Source organism: Seriola dumerili, unplaced genomic scaffold, assembly GCF_002260705.1.
Source record: "Seriola dumerili isolate Sdu_G_001 unplaced genomic scaffold, Sdu_1.0 BDQW01000122.1, whole genome shotgun sequence".
Lineage (NCBI taxonomy): Eukaryota > Metazoa > Chordata > Actinopteri > Carangiformes > Carangidae > Seriola > Seriola dumerili.
In genome coordinates this window covers 1097002-1124442 of record NW_019174377.1, presented here as the reverse complement: position 1 = coordinate 1124442, position 27441 = coordinate 1097002, and the positions used below count along the sequence as shown (strand labels likewise).

Below are 27441 nucleotides of genomic sequence, written 5' to 3'. Positions count from 1 at the left end.
TCCATGTCATGTTTAGCCTAGAGAGGAACACAGGAGGCAGGTAGCCTGTATCAAAAATGAAAAAATAATCCATGCAACAACTCCAAAAATGTTATCTCTACATGGTAGGAAGCAAACTAATCATTAGTTTGCAATGCAAATCTGGTAATTGTGAGATGCAGAAGATGCTGGATCAACAGAAGGATGTGGACAATGAAACTGGGTCCTTGCCAGGATGATTTCGAAATGAAATGGTCTAGCTTTGGAGACCAAAACTAAAGGTGTGTTTGTTGGCTGTTTGGTCATAAAGTTTGAAAATGAAAAGTGGTAGAAGAAGAGTGTAAATACCACTGGACAACTGGGGTTCTTACTGGTTTTTACTGTGCTGCTGCAACTGTGGAAAAAAATTAAATGAGAGGACAATAAACTATCTATAACTATATCTCTGTACTGTAACTTGCTACTTTGAGCCATTGTTCCCCCATTAACCTGCCATGTGACTTAAATTGGTTTTCCTCATACCTGTCTGTTTTTACAACTGTATCTCCTGTGTCACATTGTCCATTATCATGGTATCTCCTCTTAACTGTTCTGCTGATGTCGCACTGTTGTACCTTCTAGTTAAGACTGCTGAGATTGTAGCAACAAAATCTCAACACTATTTTTCACTCTAGCAATAATTCATATCTGCTTTAAATTGTAGAGACACAGATTATCTGACGTGTTTTTGTCTTGACATGATTGGATTATTGCAACTGCTACAGACTGTGCACAGTTCTGCTGATAGGCTTTTAAGCAGCTGCTTTCCTTTTGTTTTGTCACCCTGTATACTAGTATTTAGCACTTGTGTTTCTTGATGTCACACATGCGCACGCACGCACACACACACACACACACATACACACACACACACACACACACACACACACACACGGCTGATTAAGGGCTTCTCGGTTCCTAAGTGCTGAGGTGAAAAATTGTGTCTGGTCAAAGATGCTGAGACCAGCTACTTAAATCTGTGTGTGTGTTCAAATGTAATTTTTAGACTCCCCGTGTGTTTTAGTTTATGACTAACACCCCAGTGACAGCTGAAGACCAACCAGACTGTAATTCATCGTGTTTCTTAGTTCCTCAATTCAAAAAATAGGAACTGTGTTTGATCTGAAAGACTAGAGCAAGATTCACACTGTCCTCATGCCTCTGTGGCCCTGTCAGAGGAAACGCTTGACAGGAAATGAAATGCACTCATTTCAACACACTAGAACACTGGTGATTAGTGTTGCTTGGACTGGATAATGTGGGTAACTGTGTGCTCACTCACCAACCACTACACTCACTTCCAGCCAATGACATCAAGTTAATGTAGTCATTTTCAGTATTTTCTGTTTTGTGTAATCTGCTGCTAACCAGGCAGCTAATGTGTATGTGTGTATATGAAATGAAACATCAGCCTGTCATCTTCTGTTTTTTGTAGAATTTAAATTTAACACTGACAATAATAAAACATTTTATGCTAAAAAAAATATACCAAGATAGGTTAAGATGTCCTATTTACAAAGTAAATTGTACATGTGAATTACCTTTTATACACCAGCTACCCACAGTGTTGTACTTGAATGCAAGTGTTAACTGTATCAGCAGTTCTCATGGACTAAAAAAAAAAACTGGTGCAGTCCTCCTGTAGGGAGGTGAAGCAAACTAGTGGACCTTGCATTGAGCGGAACTGAAAAGAAATTGCAAATCCACCTAATAATATTTTCATTTACAATTTTCACTCAGGCACATATCAGATGTTTTGAAACAAGTGATATTCAGTATAGAGGGTTCCACATTACGCTTTGTGTATGTGTTAAGGAAAGACTTTACTTCTGGCTCTGTCTGGGAAACCAGCAGCTTCCCTTGTGGTCAGAGGTGCAAGGCAGAGTGATAAAACACAGTGAATGCAGTAGGTGTTTGATTGGTTTTGACAGCAACATAATAGCCTTTGGAAGTATAGGTCTAAAGTTATTGCACTGTTAAAATTAATTTTTGCTGATGTTTTTTGATAGCAAGAGTTTATGTATCACAACAGTCTCTGCTGAGCTATTGCTGACAGTCGGGCAGGTTTGCATGATGTGAATGCTGGGAGTTGGAAATGCCTGCTGTTTGTTAGTCAAGGGCTGTCATGATGTACATAATTCATCTCATAAGACGTACTGCATAAGATTAACAAGACTGGATGGTGTGTTAAGAGAGTGCTCATGGAAAGGGAGGGGATGCTTTGTGGGATGCTTATCTTAAATCCACTCATGCAGCATTCAAGTGTACGTGAGAGAGATGTAGAGAGACATTAGTGAGACTGTGTGAAAATACTATGTGCCAACACTTGCTGTGTCAACACTTCCTCCGATAGTTGGTGTGGCAGTACTACAGAACTAACTTTAAGTCGGCTTCTCAAAAGCAGTACTCTTTAAGTTAGGTAATTAAAAACATACTATGTTTGTATATCCAGCTCTGAGATAGAGGTAAGATATGTTTGATAACAAGAAGGCCTCTTATGTGTAACACATTATAGAAAATGAATACAGGTGTAGCTGCAATTTCTCTCTAAGTCTTGCTAAAATCAAACATGATCATCTGACCTGAGCAGTTTCTGAATACACAATCCACAGTTTACTGTATGTGTTAAAGCTGACACTAATGTGAGCTGAAGTTCTGTTGAAAATGATGGTGCTTAGCAAAATGACTAAACTGCTAGAGGACCTTAGCATCAAGATATCAAAACAACTTCCTCTTTTACTGAGGTGAGAATCATCTACCCTGAAAACAGTTTATCATACAGAACTTTGACACCTCTGTTTACACTGTATAAAAATGTCTCTCTCTTGGATTAACAACGTTGCATTCTTATTAATCATAATTACTTGTAAATTCTAACTATTGCTTGCCCAGGGACTACGGATGAAAATGATCCTCTCTGGCTAACTAAAGAGTGTGGCAGTGGTTGACCAATATGTGTTTTTCAATGGCCGATGGCAGATATATAATCACAGTATGTTGTTTTAATCTATACATTATAACATAACAGGGAGAAACATTTAGAAAAGATGATGGTGATTGAGGAAATTTAGTCAAACATTTCTAACAGGATGCCCAAGTGTTATAGTCAAACATATATACACACACACATACACACATACACATGTCCGTACACACACTTGCGCACACATGCAGAGGGAGGGAGACATGCACACAAGTGCAGAAATGTTGTGTTAGTCCATAATGTTTATTCCCCAAAATCTTGCCGGCAAGGTGATAATGTAAACTTTTTGGACTCCTAGTAACGTAAGCCCACTTGAATCAAGGCTATCTCTAGCCCATTAGCAAATGCAACCAACTGTAACTAATGTTGGGTATGTTAACTATCAAATCAATCGCTCATGATAGCTGGTTGTGAACTTGAGACAAGAGGAGAGGTTCATCAATCCCACCTTCATCCTCTCCCAGCTGACAGCAGGTGCTGCAGACTTTGCCCGCTTCAGAATAATTCTCCTAGCTGGCTATTAATGTTCTTCTACTGCTGGCAAACCTTGCACTGGCATGGTCATGTGTATGAGGGCCATTGATGAAGAAAATATGTTTATGTTATGTAAAATACTTAACAACGGCAGACCACAGGCTCACCAACAATAAAAGGCTTCACTGTTACACTTGCACACCGTCCCACAAGCGTTCCAGAAGCGTTCCAAATGACAAATCTGAGAAGAAGTGTGGGCTAAGTTAGTTTAGCTGGTTGAAGGCTTACTACTGTTACAATTCCCAACTTACCTTATTTGCATTATTTCACTAAAAGACCAGAATCAATCAAATTAATTGACAGTATACATTGCATATGTTACTAAGAGGGACCTATTAAATACATTGAGCTTTGAACACTAGGAATTTAAGTCTTACCGTTTTCTTTGAGGTAACATTACAACCAGTATTGGCATGTTTCCTACTATATCTATGCCACAGCAACCACTGACTTCCTATTCTTGATTGTAGAATGGCAAAATTGACACAAGGGGGAGCTAACATCATTCTGCAGCAGCCACACTGACCGGGCTGCCTCTGCATGTGTCTGCAGACATTTTTTGATAATTGGCCTCATGAGCGCAGTCATAGACAGATGCTGATTAATCTCAAAATGCCAAAGATCAGCCTGAATAATTGGGTGACCCCCCAGAGTGTAATGTGTGGGAAGTGTTTTTCATAATCTGGTCTGTAATCACACTAATGTGACACACAATGATCCCTTTTAAGACCAAAAAAAAGTTTAAATAAGGGGAAAAAAATATGTAATTTTATGTAATTTCCTACTTGTTACCTTTGAACACACCAGAATATGCCAGTTATTTCTGCGAATGTATGCGTTGCTTTTTGTTAACTGTAAATATTTTTTTCTCTTCCACAGGTTGTGTGGGCCATGATCTGAGCCGTTGACTTCACACATGCTGCACTCACACACATCAGTCATGTCTCAATCTGAATCTTGTACAAATGTGTGGGATTGGTTATGTGTACTTCGTCTGGAGCAGTATTCGGAGGCATTTCAGAGCGCTGGGATAACAACGTTACGGCAGTGTCGCAATCTCACGTCAGATCAGCTGGAGCGGATGGGCATCACCCTGCCGGGTCACCAGAGACGCATCTTGGCTAGCCTGAACAAAACACATGGTAATCGTGACACACAGTCTAATACACACACTCACCCTCTACAGTCTGAGAGGGATCAGAGATCAGAGGAAACAGGACACACTAAAGTGTTGCTGAGAGAGAGACCTGTGCCTGTCCCAGTGGAAGAAAAACCTGTCCTTATGCAAAGGGAAAAAAGAGATGGAGAGAGATCGAGACCGACACCCAGAGAAAGAGAGAAACCAGTCCCTAAGGACAGACAAGTATCCAGAATGAAAGAGGAAAACGGAGAAGGAGAAGAGAAGAAGCCAATTCCTGAACAAAGACAAACAGTGCCTAGACGAAGAAAAGAGGAAGAGAGGGATAGAGGAATAGATGGAGAAAGGGAGAGACCTGTGCCTAAAGAGAGGACTAAGTTTCGTCCTAGTGCTCCAGTGGACTGTCCCTCTGACCCCATTTTCTCTCCAGCTTCTGACACCTCTTTACCCCCTGTCCCCCCACGAAGCACTCCCAACTGCCCTCCACAGCGCTTTACCTCTACCTTGAGCCCCTCACCTCCTGCTCGAACCCTTGGCTCCCCTAAACTAGACAGACATGAGGTTAAAGCCCCAGCTGTACAGAGTGAATCCCAGAGTTCAACCACCACCAGCACCCCTACCCATACCTCCACACAAACTCGGCCACAGACATTAGCCATTCAGCCATCTGCCCAACATGTGGTTAGTGATGGAGGAAGAAAGACTTCCCCCATCTCTCCTATTGCTTCCCTCAGTGACGACGGAAATGCTCCACCTCTCCCTCCAAAAGTTGGGGGAGGACCTAAAGGCCCTCCACCAATCCCACAGCGTTTTCCTGCACAGTCTCCAGGAACTCACAGGTAAGACTATTTTCTTAAATGCATATTAATGCAGCTTTAAATTAATGATTAAGTGTTTGCAGTTTGATGTTTTGTTGTCTTTTAGAAATCTTGTGTCTAAGAAATAGGTTAAATTCCTGCACACGGTCAGTTTATTATATGTACAACGTTTCACTCATGGATCTTATGACATGTATGTGAGCAGAGTGACAGCCCCTTTCCTGTTTTTTCTGGATCCTAACTAGCCTTCCTTTACTCTGACATTGATTTTATCTATCATTTATTAGATTATACCATTTTTTTTTAAAGGGCCCATCCATGTGCCTCTGTGCTCCTACAGCATTAGGGTTAGGATTTTAGGTGTTTACCTCCACTGTGTGCTGTTTGTGTACTAACTTTGAGTGGAAGAGTATTTAAAGGGTGAATTTTGATAATATACAGTTTTTTGAGTGTGTAAGGATACTATATTGAGGCAAAATGACAAATAATGTAAATGATTGTCAGGTGTGTGTGTTTCTGTGTCTTGAGAGAGAAATTTAATTGTGATATAGTCAAGAACCTCACCTTTGTGAAATTTTTGTAGCTCTTAGAGAATAGTGCTGCCATCTATTGGATAAGATGGTGAAATGCATGTCTTATCAACTTTAGCAGTGTAGACACACAAAACCTTATTGGTGACTTTGAAACACTTCTGGAAATTAAAATTAGACGCCTCCTGAAACTGACAGTCCGAAACACATTGACTGACTGAGTGGACCTAAAGCTCAGTGGCCTGTTGAATACAGACCTATGTTAACAAGACCAGTTGAGTGTACATCCATGAGTGAATTGAGCTTGTCTGCATTTGTGTTGTGGTTGCTTATATCTGACCACTTGAGTGTTGTGTGTGCATGTGTGCATGCTTTGCTTTTTTTTTTTTTTTTTTTTTTTTTTTTTTTTTTTTCGAAGGCTCTGCGGCGACCTTTTCTTGTACTAGTATGTTTCTACATTGTATCTAACATCCTGTTTCTTGCACGGGTAGTATTGTTGTACCATTGTTGTGTCATTTCTGCACATTTAAGAGGCCTCACGTTTTCACTTTTAACAGACAACAGACCTCACTAGTTTCATTGATGAGACTGTAGTAGCCCTTTAACATGTATCTAGTTCTCAGTGTAGTGTTTTTTGTGTGTTTCATCATCAGTTAAAGGAAAAGAACCTTAAGCCTTGCCTCAGGCTGCAGAGTACTTCTATTATGAATAACATATGTGTATGTTCTCTGTCTATGTTTTGAAGGGAAACTAGCTGTAGAGTGAGAGAGGAAGTTACAATGGAGAAGAACATAGAGTGATTAAAACTCCTCCTCATTTGCCCCTGTGAGTGACGGAGAAAAGGAGAGCGTGAGAAATAAAGAGAAAGAAAAAGGGATTTGTTACTAGGAACTATGCTCAGACTTTTTGTTGCCTCTACCAGAACACATTCACTCTATCTTGTTGCTCTCTCGTTTCCTTGTCAGTGTGCTTTGTTGTCTCTCGTTGCCTCCTCCCATCTTCTGGTTAGCTGGTCATTTCCTCCTACTCTTTTATTTTTTTCCCCCCTCTTCTCCGATGTGTGAGTGTGTTTAAGATTCTTGTATCATCATTGAAGAGGACTCTTTTTGAACATGTTGAGACGGGTAACATTGATACAATCATATCTTTACATGTCTGTGCTCTGTCTCTGCTTGTTTTTAGCGTGTTCTCTCTTCCCTCTCTCTGTTCCATGTCAGTGTTTCAAACAAGGAAGCCTTGCTTTCTTGCTGTGCTCATGTTTTGTGCTGTGTAGTTGCAGAGTAATTTTGGTGAATTGAAAATTAGATGCTGTTAGTGAGACTTTTTTTTGTGGTTACATGAGTTTGTTTTATCTTAACCAGAGTGTAATGTTTTAATGATATTTGGTGAGATCAGATATTCTGCCCTGGGGCTGTACAAGCTTAGAGAAATGACATTGGTATTGGTGTGTTACCTGCATGTAGATGAGATTTTGTAAAGACGTCCCCGGTGTGTTTAGTTGTCATGGAAATCAGGTGTTTTCTAAGAGAAAAACTGTGCTCTCAGCTTTACCATTAGCATTCCCTATCAGCAGTGACTGAGTGTGTTTGTAGATAAAAGTTATGAATCATGCACATAGGCTATGTGTGGAAGTGTGGACTAGATAGGTGCTGTTCTGGTGTGAACAAAATTGCTACTTTTTGCTTATATCTAAGACCAAAAAAGACAGGAAAGCTGGTGTAAGAAACACATATGCCTCTCATTTGTCAACACCAGAGCTAAAGGGTCCCATATTTATTGTCAGGTGATCTTTGGTTGAAATATAAAATATTTTCCCAGAATTTAGAGTTCACATACAAGCAGTGTCAGAGGAGAAAGGAATGGTCATTGTTTCTTCAGCGTACTGTCATCTGTTAGCTAGCGGAGAGCATGTTAAATATAGCATCTAGCTAGCACCCTTCCTCTGAGAAGGAGGAACTGTGTCAACAGGTCAGTTTCCCGTCATTGTGGGTCTTTATATCATTTTCTGCTTTTATTATTTAACAGAACAAATGTGGACCGGGTTCTGCTAATTTAAACTGTGTATATGGTATAAATTAAGTTATTTGCGGTCTTGACAGAAATGGACATGACATAAGCACCTCGATGTGCCTCTTAAATTAGAGCAGGGCATGCAAACAGAGCAGTATTTCTGTGTTATACTCAGCCTGCAGGCCATTGGGCAAGGCCAGTTGAAATCTTTGGGCTTGTTGAACGCTGCCTAAGGGCCAACAAGTTAAAGTTGAGTGATGCACAGCCTGCTGTCTGTAACAACAAGTAGGTTGTCAAAGCGAAAAAGTAAAGTACCTTAAAGTGATAGTACTGTTCTGTCATTGTTAGAGCTTTCCGATATCTTATTGTCCTAGCTCTGTCCCACTTTGGTTGATCCAAGCTAAAAGAAGTGTTTTTAACTACTAGGTAATTATTTGTAAATTTTTAAAGTAAGGATTTGTTTGGACACAGTGTGACATTTTCTCAAGCTAAAAATGTCATTTAGCTGTTTTGTGTCACTAATATCTTTTTATGCTTTTGCAAGCATAAATGGCTGTTATGCGAGGGAAATTCACAAAGGACGGAGGAATAAAGAGGAACTTTCACAATTCTGGATGGATTCTGTGCTCATTCTTGACTTTCCCGTCAGCAAGGAAATAGTGTACAGTTTATAGGCTGTTTAACACTTAGCTTATATGCACTGTCTACACACAACATTAATTAGGGTGCTTATTTGGTTTGCATGGACAGAGGAGGAAATGAGTAGAGGGTAATGTTTGCTGAATAATATGTAATTTTAGGCGTGTTGACCTTGTGTGTATGTATCGCATTGGGTTGAAACACAACCATACTGTTATTATTTCAGCTAATATCACAATTGCACTATATATACGGTTGGTACAAATTGTCCCAAGTGGAGGAGTTTCTCGATGTGTTGTGAGCGTAAAATGGTGTGTGAGATCAATCCTGAATTCCCTGAATGGATTAAACATCCAATACAACACCCTTGAGTGTTCTTGGGTATGACGCGACAAGCTTTGCACACTTGGATTTGGGGATTTTCTGCTAGTATTCTCTGCAGATCCTCTTAAGCTCTGTCAGAGGGAAGTCAAAAGGGGTGTCTGTTGCTAAAACTTTCCAAAATTTTGTTTTGTTATTGTGGGGTATTGAGTGTAGATTGATGTGTGGAAAAGGGGAATTTAAACAATTTTAGCACAAGGCTGCAAAATAACAAAATGTGAAAGAAGTGAAGGGGGCTGAATACTTTCTGAATGCACTGTATGTATGTAAGTGTCACTATGTAAACTTATGGGAGTGCTTTTAATGTGTGTGTGTGTGCATGCCTGTGTATCCATTAGGTGTGTGTTGGTGTTACATTTTCATTCTATGATTATTGTGGCCAGTATATACATGGTGTTATCACAATATTGATCAGACCTACTGGTGAGCAAGGTGTTACTGCATGGTGTATTTTCGCACTAACAGTGGTATTTCAGGAAAGTCTGATCAATATTGTGTTAATACTATTTATTGTGATACTTATTGGCCAGAATAATCATAGAATTAAAATTTAATACTGACACACCCCTAATGGACACACAAGCATGTATACACTTACATTAAATGTACTCCCATACGAGCTCATGGCACATCTGTAGTGCACACATACTGTGTGTACGTGTGTTTAAGGGGGTTCCAGAGGTATGCTGTGTTTACATGGAGATGGTATCTTCAAGGTACCACAGGTTCAGACTTGCTTCTGAAACCAGAAGTAGAGAGAGAAAACTAATCGGGCAAGTGGAGAGCAGAGAGATGCCAGTTTTCCACAGTTCTGGGATCAATTCTCGTATCACTGAAGAACACTCGGGCTTTAGAGCAGCAGTCAATAATGTGGACTCAATCTGGTTACCAGAGATGTTACCAGAGTGATTTGAATTTTTTCTTTTTCTTCATGCCTTTCTGAGAGAGTTATAACTTCTCATAAACTTGCCTGCAAGTTTAAGTGGTTGTTTTTGTAATAGGTGCCTGGAGTAAAATGAATGAAGTTATCCTTGTAGCTTTTACTATGGAGTGAGAAAAGAGAAGACAGGAGGGGGTGTGATTAGGAATATCTTCTCAACAGAGGATGTATAGAATCACCCGGCTATGTGGGATTTTTACCCGATCTCAGATGAACATGGTGTGCGAGGACTCATCTCCTGATCTCCAAACTTCTGTTGACCTGTCTTGTACCTCTTTATCCCTCAGCCCCTCTACCAGCAAGACATTTGCTGATGAGTTGCAAAAAGACCAAACTCCACAGGTCCCACCCCGCATCAGGATACCCCAAACTCAAGAAAACGCACAACAGTCGACTCAACCTGATACTCAGCTGGCTCTGCCTTCCAGGAGGGTCTCCCAACCTCCCTCCGAGTTCAGTAAGTAGTATAATCAGCCTATAATCCTTTTTTAATATAATTTCATTAGATAGTGATAGTAGAAAGATTACGCAAAATGTGGGTTAGAAATGGTTGACAATACATAACAAAGTTCAAGCCAATCCCAGCTGACATGTAAAAAAGAGCTTAAACCATCACAAGACATAACTAGACAGATGCTGTTTTGATTACATGCAGCGTATTCAGTAAAAAATGATGTGTGTCCAGCCTATCAAATCTTTTCAAATTTGTATTGTTAATATCTGCTACTGGGGGGTGTTTCATAAAGTGAGATTACTAGTAAATGCAGGTTTGTTCAAGTAAATCAGGCTTCATATCACAAAATTGACTTCTGTAAAGCAGTTTATACAGGACTTAAGTTACCATCATTTTAGATGAGACTGTTTCCAGTCAGGCTTATTTTCTATCTTAGCTCCACTTATGGCTGAATAGTTGAGTCTGCCAAAAACCATGCTATCTTTAACGTTTCTCCTTGACTCCTGTGAACAAACAGTCCGATACATGTGACATTTGGGCTGCAGTTGTAGAGTAAATATATGTGCTTATGAATATGTTTTTAGGCTTGAGGGTTTAGCTTAGGCCACTTTTGCTTGAGTATCAGTATTTGTAATTAAAAGAGTGACTTTTGAATGCCATATAGATTAAATTAACAAAATGAGACAGGCACAGAAGAATATAGAAGAGGGACAGACAAACATTGCCAAGGTATTTAAAAAGTATTTCCACCGTAAGAAGGTTATTATATTCCTCGACAAACTAAGTGATCTGTGCTTAATGTCTCAGGCCTGTGTTTTAAGGTCAGGAATGTGGATTCAGTAAAGCAGGTTTAAATGAGTCTGATTGAGTTAGGTCTGAGTTGGCATTATGGAACAGGTGGTACAGTTTTTAGTCTTACCTGAGACCGGCTTGTCATAATAAGCTATTATGCATAAACATTTATCTAGTACCCGTCTAGTCGTCTCCTTTTTTCTTCACACATTGCAGCATTGCACAGTACTTTTCTCCTCAAAAAATGACTGTTTGAAATTGATGTTGTTTAACATCTCTCACATACCTGAGGGAAATATGATTGCCTAATATTTGTTATTTACTATAGCCGCTTAACCTGAAAAACTAGTTCTTAAGAAACTCAGGCTTACCACACTGGGAAACTAATACTTTGGATTTGCCCAGTAACACTCTCGGTTGAGTTCACAAACACACTAGATTAACACAGCTAACACTTGTCCAAGATAACTGAAGTGATTGGTATAATCAGTGCTGTTATTGTTTTTAATTGTACTCAATTTCCCAATTCTTACTCTTGTTGGCTTCTTGTCAACTGAGTATTTCACTGCATTTCCCAGAATGCCTTCTAGTAACCCAGAGAGAAATAATGTAAATGTGTTGAGTTTATCTGTGGCTTATGTGCGACCCAAGTAAAGTTAGCTTCAAAATGGATGTTCATCATCTCTGTACATCTGTCCTGCCACATTTATTGATTAGAGTAATTTTGATTGTTTCTGAATTTATAATGGAAAAAATGTGAATCCATAAAACCTCAAAAATCAAATGCTACTGTGAGTAATACATACAGGTAGCACAGAGCAATAATGTTGCTGTTGTTTCAAATAAAAAAAGGCAGTCCCTTACACAGAGGACAATATGTCTTTTACTGTATTGCTGTGTTGCATTATGGTTAATTGAGGCTAACACCAGTAAAGAAATGTGTCTGTGCTCCTCAGTGAAGTCTAAATGATTCGGTAGCATACTTTTCAACTCACATCTGGGAGCAATTCTGCAAGTTTTTCTTGCAAACCAAACTTAAACTGCACAACTGTGTTCTCATCCTCTACTCCTTCCCTCAGGGCTCAGTTCAGCCGATTCACTTAATGATAGTTCTGATGAATACGAAGATCCAGACTTGTTTACTCCCAGTGTTCATCGCCTGAATACACCAGACAGGGTAAGAGTCCTTCTTTTATACTTTTCCTCCTTTTGTTCTCCTGCACAATGTGAATGACATCTACCTCCTCCAACAGGATATGTCCCTGCAAGTGCCCGGTCAGGCAAAGGGGCGGTACAGTTCTTTGTGCAGTGACGATGAACTGTTGGATGATGATGAGTGAGTCATGCATGAAGCACACACACAAAGCATTTACACATACACAGAAACACAGAGACAGATTTGACTTCTGTTGTCAGTACATCACTAAGCTTGGTAATCAGCATTTAGCTGGGTTTTTGAGTGCTTACCAGGATTTAGAGATCTTGCTTACCCACTCTACTCACTCTATTCACTCAGATTTCGTTCTGGCTATTTTCGGGGTTTCATTGTGTAATTAACAGGCCATTGTATTTGCTGTGTTTGTAAATTCCTCAATTCATTCACTTACCTTCATCTCAATATCTTCTTCTTTACTAGTCAGTGCTGTATCTGTAAATGTGATTATCTGTGTAGTGTAGTTTAGTGTTCTGACCTATAAAGTAAACCATCTTGGACTTTTCAGCAGTGTTGTCAAACTGTTATATGCGATGGTGAGGGTGTGGCCGAGCTTGAAATGATGTCAAAAGGTGAATTGAGACAGGCTCGATCACATAACACAACACAGTAGTTAGAATGATTATACTGACTCTTGTGGAAAGCCCATTTACCATCTATCTCATCAGAAAATGATTAAATCTTCATTGACATGATACTACTCACTCATGATTTGCATTAATGGGCATTAGCTGCCATGATCAGCGGTTGACGGGGGTTTTTTAAGTTCCCTGCTCGTAGTCAGTGAATAATAGCCTTTGATTACAAGTGTGAGAGGTTTGGAAAACTGATTTTGCACTGACTGGAACTTTAATACCGACAAGACTTTATGGCTATTTTTGGTTTTTATTTTGGAGAATCAAGTCACAGTATGTGACTGATACGATAGAATTGAGAAAAAATGTGTTTTTACCCATATAGACTGTGAATCATTTGTAAAAAAAAAAAAAAAAAAAAAAAAAAAGATAAAAAAAAAAGCACTACTTTCATTTTGGTTGAGCACAATTAATCTATCAGTGTGTGTGATGATATATGTGCTTATTTCTATGTATCCAAAGTCCGACCCTATGGCAGGATGTGGGCCTCAGCAACTTGCAAGGCAGTGTCTACCTGCCAAACACTGGCAGACTGGCTTCAGCCACTAAAGAGGACGGCTCTCAGCTCGCTGCAGTCATCAAAATGGGCTGGCTGGATAAGAATCCACCTCAGGGGTATGAATGGCAACACATAAACACAGAAACTGAGGTTCTGCTAAAAGGGGGATCAAGTGCTAAATACATTTTGCGCAGAGCATAAAGCCTTCAATTAATAAGAACAATGGAAAATAAATATGCTGACACATATTCAAGTACTTACTAGTTTACTAATAGCTATTCCAGTACTAGGCAAGTCAGTTTATTTATAGAGCACATTTAAAAGCAACAACTGTTTAGTGCTTTACAAAGAGATGGAAACAAGACATAAGTAAGGATTATGTGTATATAAATATGTGCAAATGAATAAAATAATTATGTACTTTTTGAATGTGTGTGTGTGTCCTCTTACATAGGGCTCTTTATTACCAGAGACGATGGGTGAAGCTCGATGTTGACTACCTGAGATACTTTGACAATGAAAAGGTATGACCTCACACACGCAGAAGAATTCATCACATTATAATATCGGTCACTCCTACATCCACTGATTATTTTAGACATACTTTCGCTCTCAAACAGCAACCCACACACACACCTTAACTACATGCAGTCCCATGCACATACACTATCAACCACACACACACAATCTGCATGCTGCATGGTAGATATGGATCTGTTTAACAGAGTAGCTGTTGCTGTGTGTGTGGTGTTTTGTAGGAGATATATTCCAAAGGAATCGTATCAACAGCCTTCATCACTAATGTGACCAGTGTGGGAGAGCTTAAGTTTGACGTTGCTACAAACAATCGAACATTTATCTTCAGGGCTGAAAATGAAGGTCTGTCCTTTTTCTTTGGTCATCTGTGTATGTGATTACATTGTAATCTGTCATATGCATATGTCTTATTTATGTACAAATATACATCTATCAAGGTTTATGTAAATTTGTGCATGTATTTTTACAAACCACATTTATTCATACATGTGATTGAACATCTATCCAGCTGAGAGGAACGACTGGGTGACTGTACTGCAGGATTGCACCAAGGGGCGCCATCGGCGCAGCACCATGAACCCTGCTTCACCTTTGACCCCGGACTATCAGGGCTATCTGGAGCTCAAAGGGTTACGCTCCAAACTTTATACTGTTGTCGTCTCAGATAAGGTCTTCCTCTACAAAAACATCGATGTAAGGAAATTAGCCTTGTGTACAAATCACATACTTCAAATAAATCTATTTTAGTGTAATGCTAATTTTTTTTGTCTTTATTTTGCAAAATACTATACAGAAAAAATATGAGCAGTAATGATGAAAGTATAAAGTACTTTTTTTATTGTACAAATAATAATATACAATAATATTATACTTAGTGATTAAAATGCATCTGTTGATCCATAATGGGAGAAAAAACTATGTAAAATGATGTACCATTCTCCTTTTTTCTTCCAGGACTATCGTATTGGAGTTGGTATCACATCCATTGAGATGAATGTAGGAAATATTAAAGAAATGGATCGTCGTAGCTTTGATCTCACCACACCCTATCGCATATTCAGGTACTGTATGTACACACAAATGCAAAACACACACTTACTCACTCTGTCATGTGTATACAGTAAACTCAAACTCTAAGCCTGGATGTATGTTGTTTACACAAACACTGATTATTTCTTTTCTCATCTCAGAAATTGGTTTATGTTTTCTCAAAAGGATTTTAAGTGCAAAGATAACCATTCTTCATTGCAAGTTGACGTCTGAGTTGGTCTTGGTGCTAGGATACTTGCTGGAAATGAGATCATGTTGTTTATACTGAGAACTCCCACCGTCCATCTATCCTCGGAGTCCTCAGCTGGACATCTTTTGAGAATGTGAAAAGCCCTTTGTGCAAGGTTGTGTGTTTGTGTGTGAAGAAGAGTGAGGGCTATGTGTGTGCACAAGTGTATGTGTTGGTGTGGTGTGTGTGGTCTTTTGGCTGACAGTGCACAGCCTGCAGTGCAAGGGCTCAGCTTGACAGGATGGGGAAATCTGAAAAGGCGTTGTGTATTTGTATAGAGTTGGACTGTGTGTCAGTGTGTGTCTTGGTCTAAGTGTGCATTGACTATATATGTGTCTCTCTGCATGTACATTTTTGTGTGTGGTGAATCAACATGAAATGTCTCTGGAGGGAGACAAAGAGTGTGTGTTTTTGGCACGTGTTTTTATGTAGACAGTTTTATGACTCGAGTCATTTGAAGAGTGTGTGTATGTGTATTTTAAGGACAGAGAGAAGCAACATGTTGTTTAGCAGAAGAAAAGAGGAAGGATTCAGACACGAGAGTCTGCGTCAAGCCACAAATCTGTCTATGTGTGTATATGTGTGTATATGATTGTGTAGTTTCCAGTCTTAGACTCAAGAATATTTAGCAGAGGAAGGGTCAGTTCTCAGAGGGCCCATGAGCAGAAGGATACACACATACACAGGACTAGCACAGGCTTTCTCATCTCTGTCACTTGGTATCTGGCTGTGACACTGTCATGTCGGCATTAACTCTCGGCCGTGTCTTTGTCTCTGTCCGCAGTTTTATAGCTGAGTCAGAGCAGCTAAGAGAGCAGTGGGTGGACGCCATGAGGAATGCCATAGGTGAGGCATTGTCCAATAGCGAGGTGGCGGACCGGATCTGGGCGGAGCCTAGCAACAGTTTCTGTGCCGACTGTGAGGCTCCCAAGCCGGAATGGGCAGCCATCAACTTGTGCGTTGTGGTCTGCAAGCGATGTGCAGGTCGGTGTGCACATCTATGTTTATACATTTTTAGATATGAATGTTTTCTGTTTTCTTTGACATTGTAATCAGCATGTTTGTTTATGTTTATTTATTTATCCTCTGCTTTGTGTTGCAGTGACAGTAGGGATGTAGGGATAGGGATGTAAGCCAAATGTCATTTAACTCTCATCAGAATAGTTGTGGACAACTTGTTGTAGAATTTCACATTAGTGTTACATGGTCAGGATGTAATTTGTCAAAGTGTGTGTGTGTGTGTGTGTGTGTGTGTGTGTGTGTGTTTTTGTTTTTTCAGGAGAGCACAGAGGACTGGGTCCTAGCATTTCAAAGGTTCGTAGTCTAAAGATGGACAGGAAAGTCTGGACAGAAGAGCTTATACAGGTACATGTACACACACACAAAATCTATCTAAAGTTTTGAGACCTGCAAAAAATTATAACATGTTTCAATCAAATCTGTTGCCCTACAGGGATATGTGCTACTTATTTGTTACCAATGCATTTAGCTGCTTAAATCCTGACAGAGCTACAGGTTAATTTGTATCTAGGCACCAGTTTATGAGGTACACTTGTATAATATAATGCAGTTTAATGCAGTTATCCTGCAATGCCAAGCTTTTATTGATTCTGTGTCAGGGGTGATGATTAAACTCTGTGTTATTATCTGAGGCAGTAGTTAGAGGTGGTGTTCTAATGGGCTGTGTTATATCGATTTACACACATTAGTGTAGAGAATATTTACACCTTCGTCCAATATTATGTAATGTAAATAATAATACTGAAAATGTAAAGGCATGGCTAATAAAGTGCACGGTGTATAATGTCAGAACACATCATGCAGACAATGCGGAAATATTTACCCTAAACCCTCTGTGATGCAGGTGTTCCTGTTGCTAGGCAATGAGCGGGTAAACAGTTTCTGGGCAGCTAACATCCCGCCAAGTGAGGCTTTGACACCCTCTAGCTGCAGTGAAGAGAGACGGCGCTTCATCACCAACAAATACCGCCAGGGAAAATACAGAAAGTACCACCCTCTGTACGGGAACCAGAGAGAGCTCAACAATGTAAGTAGAAATTAGTTTTCATCATCTGTGTTACCCTTGTGTCAGAGGTAAGAGTTAGTCAACATATCTTGGGAAAGAAAGGCTTTAGTACACAGGGAGGATTTAAAGGCATTTGAGATGGTTGGTTTAGCAATCCATTATGACTAAATTGTCTTTTTAACTCATGTTGTCTTTATTCATATACTCACTTTTCTGACACCCATTGCAGCTGAATGTATTAGTGACGTTTCCCATTGCCCAACAATGCAGTGCCTCCCTTAAGAGCTGTGTGCGTATGTCTCATAAAGGGTCATAGGTTTAGTTGTGACTGGATTTTATGTAGACGGGTATATACACACCATACTCTGTATATCGAACAGCTTCACTCCTCAGACTGTGACTAAGATTCCAAGAATGAATAGGTGACTATACATTCTGTGTATTTTAGTCCTTTCAGCGTTCACTCATGTACTAACCTGTTAGATAGATTGACTGACAGACAGAGAAACAAAGCAGCTTTAGGCTATGAAACCAGTTAAAAAAAACATAATACATAAGTTACTCTCTTGGTGTAAATACACTTTTTAGAGCCTAATATGAGCTTGAAAGGCAGGCTCCTAGATTACAAAAGCTGGCTGAATCCCTGAGTAAGTCCAGTATGTAACAGTCTGCCAATGCAGTAAGTTTAATAACTGACATCCAAAGTCAAAGTAAACTAAACACAGACAGAATGATATTAATGCAGGTTTCAAATAAACTCCTGTGAATTCCTGGCTAAAACTTAAGTTTGGGGGGTTTTATATTGTTCCCTTGCTGTGCTCCACCGTGTGCGGTAAATGTCTTAGTGTTCAGACTCAGCTGGGTCACTCATTAGCTGCTTAACCCACTTACCACAAACAAAGTGGACTGTTCACAGACACACTGAGTGTGTGATTGAGTCACATTTAGCACCTGACTGTGGGTTCTATTTTTCCTCCTTATAGCATTTCAGTGTGTGTGTATGTGTGTTTGTGAGTCACTGTATGTGGGACACACACACACACACACACACACACACACACACACACACACACACTAATTCACACCGACCATTGCTTGTTTTGGTTAAAACTGTTGAACCCTTCTTCATTCAGCCTCCCTCAGTGATAGCAGATATCTCTTTTTCCTGTTACTACTTTTTCTCCATGTTGCTCTTTCATGGTATCTCTTGGGGATACCGTCTGTTCGGCTTTTCTTTTGAATGCAGGATTTCATTTAAGACAATAATAATAATAATAATGTTAATGATAATGATAATGATAATTACCCTGATAGCTGCTCTACCTGTTTTTCTCTTTTCCTGGTCAAAACACTTGAAATTCTTCAGCTCTGCATTTCTCTTATTTCCTCTTGGGTGTGTCTTTAGAAAAAATATACTTTGCAGTGTGTCAGTTATGCTGTTGTGTCAATTATACAACGTGACAAGGCATTGAAAGTAAGGCAGTGTGTGTGAGAGTGTGAATGGAGAGGAAAACAGTAGATTGTGTGCCATATGAGCATAAGAGCATCTGTGGGCTACATTCAGGTTTGTTGATCTAGTCCTGGCTTTTTATCCCCACTTCTCTGTTTCCTTTCTTCTTTGTTTTTCCCTTTTTTTCTAAACGTGACATCATTACTCACTGCTTTAGCTGGAATGTGCTGTAACTCCGCCTCTCCTCCTCCTCCTGTCCTCCTCATTGTTTGGCTGGGACTGCCGAAGAAAGTTGATCTCTTCACTCCTGGCTCTTTCTTTTATTTGTAAGTGGCTAGTATTCCCTTTACTTTCTGTCAGCGCATCACAAACTAGGACTTTTTTGCATTTGCAACTTATGTGTTTGTGTGTGTGTCTGCGTCAAATGACATTCAAACAGGAATGATTGAAAGGAACTGAAAACTATCAGGTAAGGTTGGGTATGAACTAAGCTATAGGACAGGGTACTGAAAGTATGATGTGTGTGCATCTGTATGTTCTTGTGGATTAGCTCTGTAAAGAATGTGAGTCTCAGTGTGTGCTTAACTGGTGTTGTTTAGTGCGAGCACAGGAATGTGTGTCAGTGGACTTTGGCTCTCTGACAGTGTGTGATTTCAGTGTAGTTGAAAAAACCCATATTTAGACGTGTGTGTTTGGCACAGTTTTGTCTTGAGACTATGATGACTGCTGTACTGTAATTCTGTGTTAGTGAGTGCACATTAGAGTTATTGTGTCTGTATGTATGTTTTTCACTGGAGTGGGCTGAGATATGTTAACATACATATTAATGTGTGAGTAGGCATGTTTGTGTGTGTGTGTGTGTGTGTGTGTGTGTGTGTGTGTGTGTGTGTCCATCCATGTGTTCTCTGCACTCACTAGATGATAGGCTCACCTCTGTCAATGGACATCATTGTCTCTCTCCCTCTCTCACTCTATCCCCTCGTGCTTTGTTCCCCTCCTCTCTTTGCCTTTTGCTGTCTCTCTTTTCTCTTTCATTCATTAACTGGGTTTTATGTTCCCATGCACGAACATAGTGTTTATATTTTTATTAAAAATGTGTAAAAATGTTCAAACTCTTCTTTTGAGGACCTGGACTCTGTGTAGTATGTGTGTCACTAGTGTGTTAAGAATAAAGATGACAGCCAGTCATAAGCCTGTCTTTTGTCTTTCTCCATGGTGTATTACCATATTACACTGATGTGTGAACCTTTTTTCAGAGCCTTTTGGTTGACATATCAAAATGCTTAAAAATGTTTTGTTGTTTGATGTTAGAGAGTGAAGAAACCAAAGAGCACTTGCTGGAGCATAAAAGATGTCTGACAGAGAAATGTTCTGAATGGCACTGAGTTATTTGACACAGGGAAGTGGTTAACTTTGAGAGTATGTGTGCCAAGAGCCAGTTGATGTCTCATGTTACCATACACCATTGTTGCATTTGTTAAAACAAAGCTATGTGTTTCAACAATGTAAAGATTGTAAAGCTCATCCACTGTTATGATCCCACATTAGCTTATATATCTCATTTTTTTTGGCATGACAAGCAATACCAGTGTCCTAAGCGTGTTTGTTGTGTCTGTGTTGACTGCTGGTCACAATCAGTATGTTATTGGTGCTTATTATAGCAAACTGACATAGCTGAGAGGCAGTAGTAAAAGCTCTTTATGGGCTTGTTTTTATGCTTTTAGAGTTTTGGAAAGTGGTTTCCATAGGAAAATCCATCTCTCTTACCCTTTCTTTCTGTCCATTCCCTGCTGTTGCTGATTCTTTTGTCTCATCTTTCTTCCCTTTTCCAGCTAAATCCAAACATTTCCTAATTCACACTGCAGGATTCATTTGCACAGGGAGATCTGCTTGAGATGCGATCTGCTTTCTTGTTTATTTCCCAGTGCTTTTCTTTTCCCCCCTTTTTGTCTGTCTTTCTGTTTTTCCTCCATGTCCTATTTATTCTTCTCTCTTCCCCTCCCTTATGTGTCTGGATTTTCACCTCGGCCTTCTCCATCTCCCTCTCTCTGGAAACTGTCCCTGGTGATGTAATGATGGAACATATGTGGATAACTGCTCTTAACCATCTGGATTATATATATATGTATATATATATATATATATATATATATATGTGTGTGTGTGTGTGTATACATATGTATATGTATATATATATATATATATATATATATATACATATACATGCACATGTAAATGGGGGTGTAGTTTTGGAGGTTCAGTATATGCAAAAGTGGACAAAGCAGAATTGGCTGCATGTGTTCATGTCTGTGTTTCTGTACATAGGGGGTCTGAATGTATCATGTTGAGTTTGTAGCCAAGTATAATCAGTCTCTGATTAATGTGCTTCACTGAAATGCTTTCATCTTACTATCACAATATTTTTCTTTCTCCTGTTGTCATCTCTTTCTTTTCCTCCAATTCCGTCCTATGGAACTGCTGAGGCCAGATGGAGGCCTGTGATTTTAGACACACCCAGATAAAATCTTTCTGTCTCTGTCTCTTTCCCTTTCTCCCTCTCTCTGGGGAAATTGGGTAAGATTCTTGAATTCCCTTCTCTTTTCTCTCTCTTCTCTCTGTCTCTCTCTCTGTTATTACATTACTCCCACTTTCATAGGCAGCAGATGTTGGAGGGCGTGAGGTCTTGAAACACTCAAACAACCTATTTCCTCATTGTACTTTGTTCTGATTGGTTCGCTTCTCTTGGTCAGAGGGAACATGGAGACCTGTTGATACATTACACTACATTGGCCTACATACAACATAGTTTTCACATGTATGGCCACATAGAACAGAGGGGTGATATTGTCCGGTTTCCTGGAACATACACATATGCAGTATCAGTCATCACATTACATCCCACTGCATTGATCTATAATTGTTGGTAGCTAGGTATCTGCACTACATTGTGTCTTTTGTCAAATTACAGTGTTTCATGCTATGGCTTGGCTTGGAGCATGGTGGCTAATGTAGGACCATAGGTGCTGATCTGAAGTATTGACTTCTCTGTTTTGTAGCTTCAGCTACAGCTCAACATGGTCAGTTTCATGTGATGGTTAAAAGAAATATGTCGTACAGCAGACTAAACCCTCAGTAAACATTAGTTTATTCTCATGTGTAAAAAATGAGTAATCGGTCCAGAACTGACAATGGGATTGGGTAAGCTGGGAAACACTTTGGGTTTAGGTACTGAGGAGTGAATTAAAGACGAACTGAAGCGATAGACTACAAGAAGAGAGGTTAGCAATGCAGGTAATTGTTTCCCAGGCAAAGGGGAAGAGAAGGTACAGAGTCAAATTCAAGCTGAAAAAGGTAAAAAAGAAAAAAAAAAAAGTCAATCAAACCACTCCAGGGATCCCAACTCTGTCTAGCACATGGTTTTGCATGGATCCAGTGACACTGTGCTTTTCCTACTGTTCTTTCACGTTGTTCGTTTTTCAGACTCTGAATGAAATCTTTTGAACTCTCTCACCTCTGTGTTTCTGCCTTTCACTCTAGTTTGACTTGTTTCCCCCTCTGAGCCCTGATCACAGGTGTCTCTCATTTATCACATCTACCAAACTTCCAAGGTTTTAAAAGGGAAAACTACATACCCACCGCCCATTTTCCTTCTTTTCTGCTGCTTTCTGTTTAGTGTGATCAGATGTAATGAAACACAAAACAAGTATAGAGAGCAAAACAAAAAGACAGCAGGCCTCTTAAGATAAGGCAGATTTTCTCTCAGCTGTGTTGGTAAACACTGTCCAATATCTGATGTAAGTCTTTTTTAAGTGATGCAATTTATGAAGTGGAAAGTACAAATCGCTCTTTAAAAATAGGACAAGTTGGTTTTGCGTTGCTATAAATATGATTTACTTTCTTTCTTAATTGTTGATGTCTCTTGTGAATTTGACATGAGATTTATCACATCAAGTTAGGGTTCAGTATTTGTCTTCAAATCGTTACATCCCTTTTTCAGTTTGTTTCAACACAATACCTCCGCTTTTGATAGTTGACTGGTGTTTTAGCCATGAAATTTGTAAATTTGTACCTGAAAATAGCATCTCTATCATTATATAAACAAGAGTAGCTGCCGAAAACTATAGCAGACCCCTGAAATAGCTAGAATGCAACTTGCAGCTCGAAATGATATTGATTACCAGGTCCTATATACCAGCTCTGTTGTGGCACTCATGGACCATTTCACAAGGCTATTGAAGTCTTCACTATTGTTCATGTGGATGTGGATGTTTTCCACTCCAGATGGCTGACTACAGGTTTTTGTTCAGATGTCTTCTATAGTGTGTGAGACAGAGAGAAATGCATTTTGGCTCAGTGTCTTTTTTGTGTAGGGATGTGTCTTGTGCAATTTGAATCTTTGTTAATTGGTTTGTTTGTCAGTATGTGTGTGTAGAGGCTCAGTAGTGATTAAATAGAGGAGGGGTTCCGTCTGTATGTGTGACGGAGTGCTGTGGAATTTCTCAGTCAGATCCAAAAGGGCTTATTGGTTTTAACAGAAGACAGACTGGAGTGTGTGTGTGTGTGTGTGTCTGTGTCTGTGTGTCTGTGTGTGTGTGTGTGTGTGTGTGTGTGTTGTTACGTGTGGTTATGTGTGTGTTTTGAGTTCCTCAGCTGTAAAAACACTGCATCCTCCTTTTCTCAGATGTAACATCTTTCCTGTCCACACCCCCTTCCTCTTTTTTTCTTTTTTTTTTAAATTTAGGTTTACAGTACATGGACAAAGTAATTTCTTTAAGGTAAAATTATAAAATATATAAAGATCACAACTCTGAAGTTTTATCCTTAGGATTGTTTTCTGGTTCATAAAATCTGTATCTTTATTCTCCATCTTGTTGAAAAACTTTTCTCCAAATGTTTGATAATCCAGTTGTATGAACTAAAAACAGGAGTATTGTGTTCTGAGTGTGAGAAGATTGTCTTCTTCTGATGTTTTGACATTAGAGTGTTTGTTTTAGACTCTCAACAAATGACTGTTTGTCTTTCTGTTTTGCCAAAGATTTTAATTTCCCACCAAAGTTGTGTGAATTTTCATCTTAACTGTTGTTTTTGCTCACATGGCCTCATGTTGCACATTCAAACGTTGTGATTAGTTCACTGGGATGTAATAGAAATGTTGGAAATTCCACAGTGGTCTCTTCAGTAAAATAGAGAATGAAAACAATAAATTTAAAACTGCATTGCCACTGAATTACACAACAGTTGTGTAACTCTAAATGAACTGATAACCAAGTAATCTTACTATTATTCTTAGATCAGTGTTTGTTTTAACAGTGATCCACTAAAATAAAGCAAAAGGTTTGTTGTGTTGATAGATTTCTCATAATAATAGCTTCCACAGGTCCTGCAAATTCCCAAGTAACTACTTGAGTTTTTCTAATTAATAATAGAGAAGACACTGCATTAGTCTCTATTTGGATATAGCATGGTGTTGTTGACAAGTGCTGGCCCAAGTTGAGCAATGGTTCTGGATTATGAGAGGACCTTCTGCATGTTTTAAAGCCTGCCTACACAGACACACCACACATACACACACTGCCATGTCTGTCTGGCTTGTTATTCACTTTGTTTTTACTTTGTTTGACTCAATTTTACATTGACCTCAGCTGTTTCCTTCTAAACAATAAACTGACAAAATCTCATGACATGATTAAAACCTGATCAGCAGCTGCAGGACTGAAGTCATCAGTTCATTATCAGTTGTGTATCATCGTAACACATTTTGTAACCTCTTCTCTTTTTCTCACTGTAACTGGATTCCTGCCTTGCGCACTCTCTTTGTCCTCTGTCCTATATCCACTTGATGCATTCTTCCTTTCCTGCCTTCTGTCTTCTTTTAGTGTCTCACTTTATCATATCTCACTTCCTCATCACCATTTTCTTCCTGACTCTAATTGTATTGCAGTAGTATTACAAATGCCATAAACATGATAGTCCCATAATTTTTGGATCTATTTTATATTACCAGAATAGTAGAGTTTATTGTGTTTGACCAGTTCAGTTCATGTTGGTATAGACTGTATGTGGTTTTGCATGTGCTGTAATTACCTGGTTCTCATCTTAGCTTGCTGCTGTGTCTGGAACACAGTTACATGTCTATTTCCACAGCACACAAACACATCATTGTCTCGCTATTTTTACACATGCACATTTACTCTTTTGTTTCTTTATGTTTTGATTTTTTCTTCCTCTCCCCTTCTTCCTAGGCTCTGTGTATAAATGTGCAGTGCAGTGATGTGCTGGAGACATTAAGTCTGATCTTCTGCGGTGCAGATGTGAATTGTTCAACTGGTATGGCAAGTTGGCCTTCCCCCCTCTCCCTGGCCAACGCACACTCACAACTCTTACAGGCTGAGTTAATTAGCCATAATCTCAACACAGGTACAGTATAACTGCATGCACAGAGTTGCATGAAAGCACCTGGGTTTTTAATTACGCTTACATAAGGGCTGAGTAGGGTTTTCATGAAATTGTTTATCAATGATGTGTGACAGACAGCAACAAGTTTATATCATATATCATAGATTGTGAGTTATTTGTTTAAGTCAAACTAAGGATGAAAATGGCTCAGCCCCATGTACATTTGAAATGATAGTTTGCAAATGATATTCACTTTATATGTACTGTATGCCTGATTGTGTCGACTGTATATCGTTTGGCTATGTGACAATAATACAATTGAATGCACATTCCTTACATTTTCTTTGATGTGTTGCTATTGTACCATTTACATTTGCTTTCCAGTAATGATGACTTTTCTAAATGTTACATAACCAAACACACATTCCTGTCATACCAAGGAATATTTTTGGGTGTTGTCCACTTAACTTTACCAGATGTACTATTTCAGACTCCCAGTAGATGAAACCCTGTATGATAGGTTTTGTAAAATAAGGTGTTTTATGTTTTGGTTTGTTTACCTGCAGAGCTGCCACGATCAGAGATTGGGGGGGCCATGGAGGCGGTACATTACTCAGCACCACCTTGCGTGTCTCACAATGGCTTCCTGTTCAAAACTGCATCCATGGCTCGGGCTATCACTGAGCGCAAGGCTAGAGAGGGTATGCACAGATACTGTGCAACACTAACACATCCTCTACATATACTCAGTCACAGCTGAGCTGTTCTAAACAAATTTATGTATTACTTTAAAATAACCACACTGTAAAAGTCTCATCAGCTTTAGGTAGGAAGAATTTTCTTATGTCCTGCACTGTTAGAAAGACAATGCTGTAATATTATGCTTGGTAAATCTTTTTTTTTTTTCCCTGTAGAGTTCAGTCGTCGCTGGTGCACCCTGAATGATGGCACTTTCAGCTACTATGAGAGTGACAAGAACTCAAACCCTAACGGAGCTCTGAAAGCTTCAGAGATAGTCTGTCTGGCTGTCGACACACCTGAAAAACATGGGTACACATACACACACTCATTCACTGATTCACCCACTGTCTGTCTGAAATACAGGATCTATTAGTAAAAAAATGAATTAATACATGGCTAAAATCAAATATCCATGTTATTCTTGAGACTAGGCTGTCCTAGGGAAATATACCGCATGCGTGGATGTGTAAACATCACAAAGTGACTCCTTTCGCCCCTTTTCCCTCCTGTTTTTAAACTGCCCTCTTCCTTGTAATCTCTCTTTCTATAGGTACGAAAATACCTTTGAACTCTACTCTGAGTCAGAGCGTCTCTATCTTTTTGGCACTGATGATCCAGACAGCCACAAAGAATGGGTCAAGTCTATTGCCAAGGTAACTACCAAATACACACTTGGGTCTAGAACCATAAAAACCTACTTTCTCCTCAGCTGGACCTCTAAAGATTTTGATATAGTAATTGTTAATTTTTTGTTGTGGAAAATAGAGAGCTCTGTTAAGTGGAAGCTTTGCAGTTCCTGCTATGCTCAACTGGGAACTGCTGTCTTGTGGTCAGGACAGGAGTAGCTAATGCTGACCTGTTTCCTGCGTCACTTGTTTTCCTTCAGAACAGCACTCGATGAGATAATTTTCTGCTGCATGATGGTGTGAAATGAAGCAAGAATTATTTTGACCTTCTGCGCTCATCTGCAGTTTATGCAACATGCCCAAATAGATGCAGCAAACTGTTTACTCAAAATTCTGTCATTATTGTAAAAAAAAAAAAAACTTTGGAGTTTTGCACAAGATATCATCCACGATATGGATGATGCTGGGTAGCCTCTGTCCAGGACTGGCTGAATCAAGTCAAAGTGAAGCTTTGGGAAGTTTGCATTGGCTGTTTTGACCAAGATGGTAGATGAACAGCACATCCATGGCTCCTGCATGTGTAGCCACAAAGACAATATATGACCTGACCCAAACATGAATTTATTTCAGTTACTGACTGCCAGTGAATTGTTGTACATGAGCTTTGAGCAGAACCTTTCTTTCTTAGGATTTAATTAGTATTGGTTATTGAGGAGGGTTTCACTAATACACAAGAGAGTGGTTAAATCATCATCAAAAGAGACGATTAATAATGTCAAATGTACTACAAAAGCTACTGTGT

The 27441-nt window shown here is 39.3% G+C and overlaps 1 protein-coding gene across 3 annotated transcripts in view; it reads left to right on the top strand.

Annotated features, from left to right (window-relative positions):
- Window positions 1–4993: 4993 nt before the first annotated feature.
- Window positions 4994–27441, top strand: part of arap1 (ArfGAP with RhoGAP domain, ankyrin repeat and PH domain 1) — a 38161-nt gene continuing 15713 nt past the window's right edge. For 2 of the 3 annotated variants that reach the window (XM_022748397.1, XM_022748396.1), the window contains exons 1-16: window positions 4994–5512; window positions 10279–10448; window positions 12317–12414; window positions 12491–12573; window positions 13548–13700; window positions 14039–14108; window positions 14343–14463; window positions 14630–14814; window positions 15076–15182; window positions 16185–16384; window positions 16680–16765; window positions 17265–17447; window positions 25119–25293; window positions 25839–25973; window positions 26187–26322; window positions 26564–26666. In XM_022748397.1, the coding sequence (XP_022604118.1) occupies window positions 12494–12573; window positions 13548–13700; window positions 14039–14108; window positions 14343–14463; window positions 14630–14814; window positions 15076–15182; window positions 16185–16384; window positions 16680–16765; window positions 17265–17447; window positions 25119–25293; window positions 25839–25973; window positions 26187–26322; window positions 26564–26666 (1734 nt within the window). In that variant the 5' untranslated portion in view covers window positions 4994–5512; window positions 10279–10448; window positions 12317–12414; window positions 12491–12493. Of the gene's footprint in view, window positions 5513–6948; window positions 7146–10278; window positions 10449–12316; window positions 12415–12490; window positions 12574–13547; window positions 13701–14038; window positions 14109–14342; window positions 14464–14629; window positions 14815–15075; window positions 15183–16184; window positions 16385–16679; window positions 16766–17264; window positions 17448–25118; window positions 25294–25838; window positions 25974–26186; window positions 26323–26563; window positions 26667–27441 lie in introns of those variants that run through there. The other variant, XM_022748398.1, reaches the window with a different exon arrangement.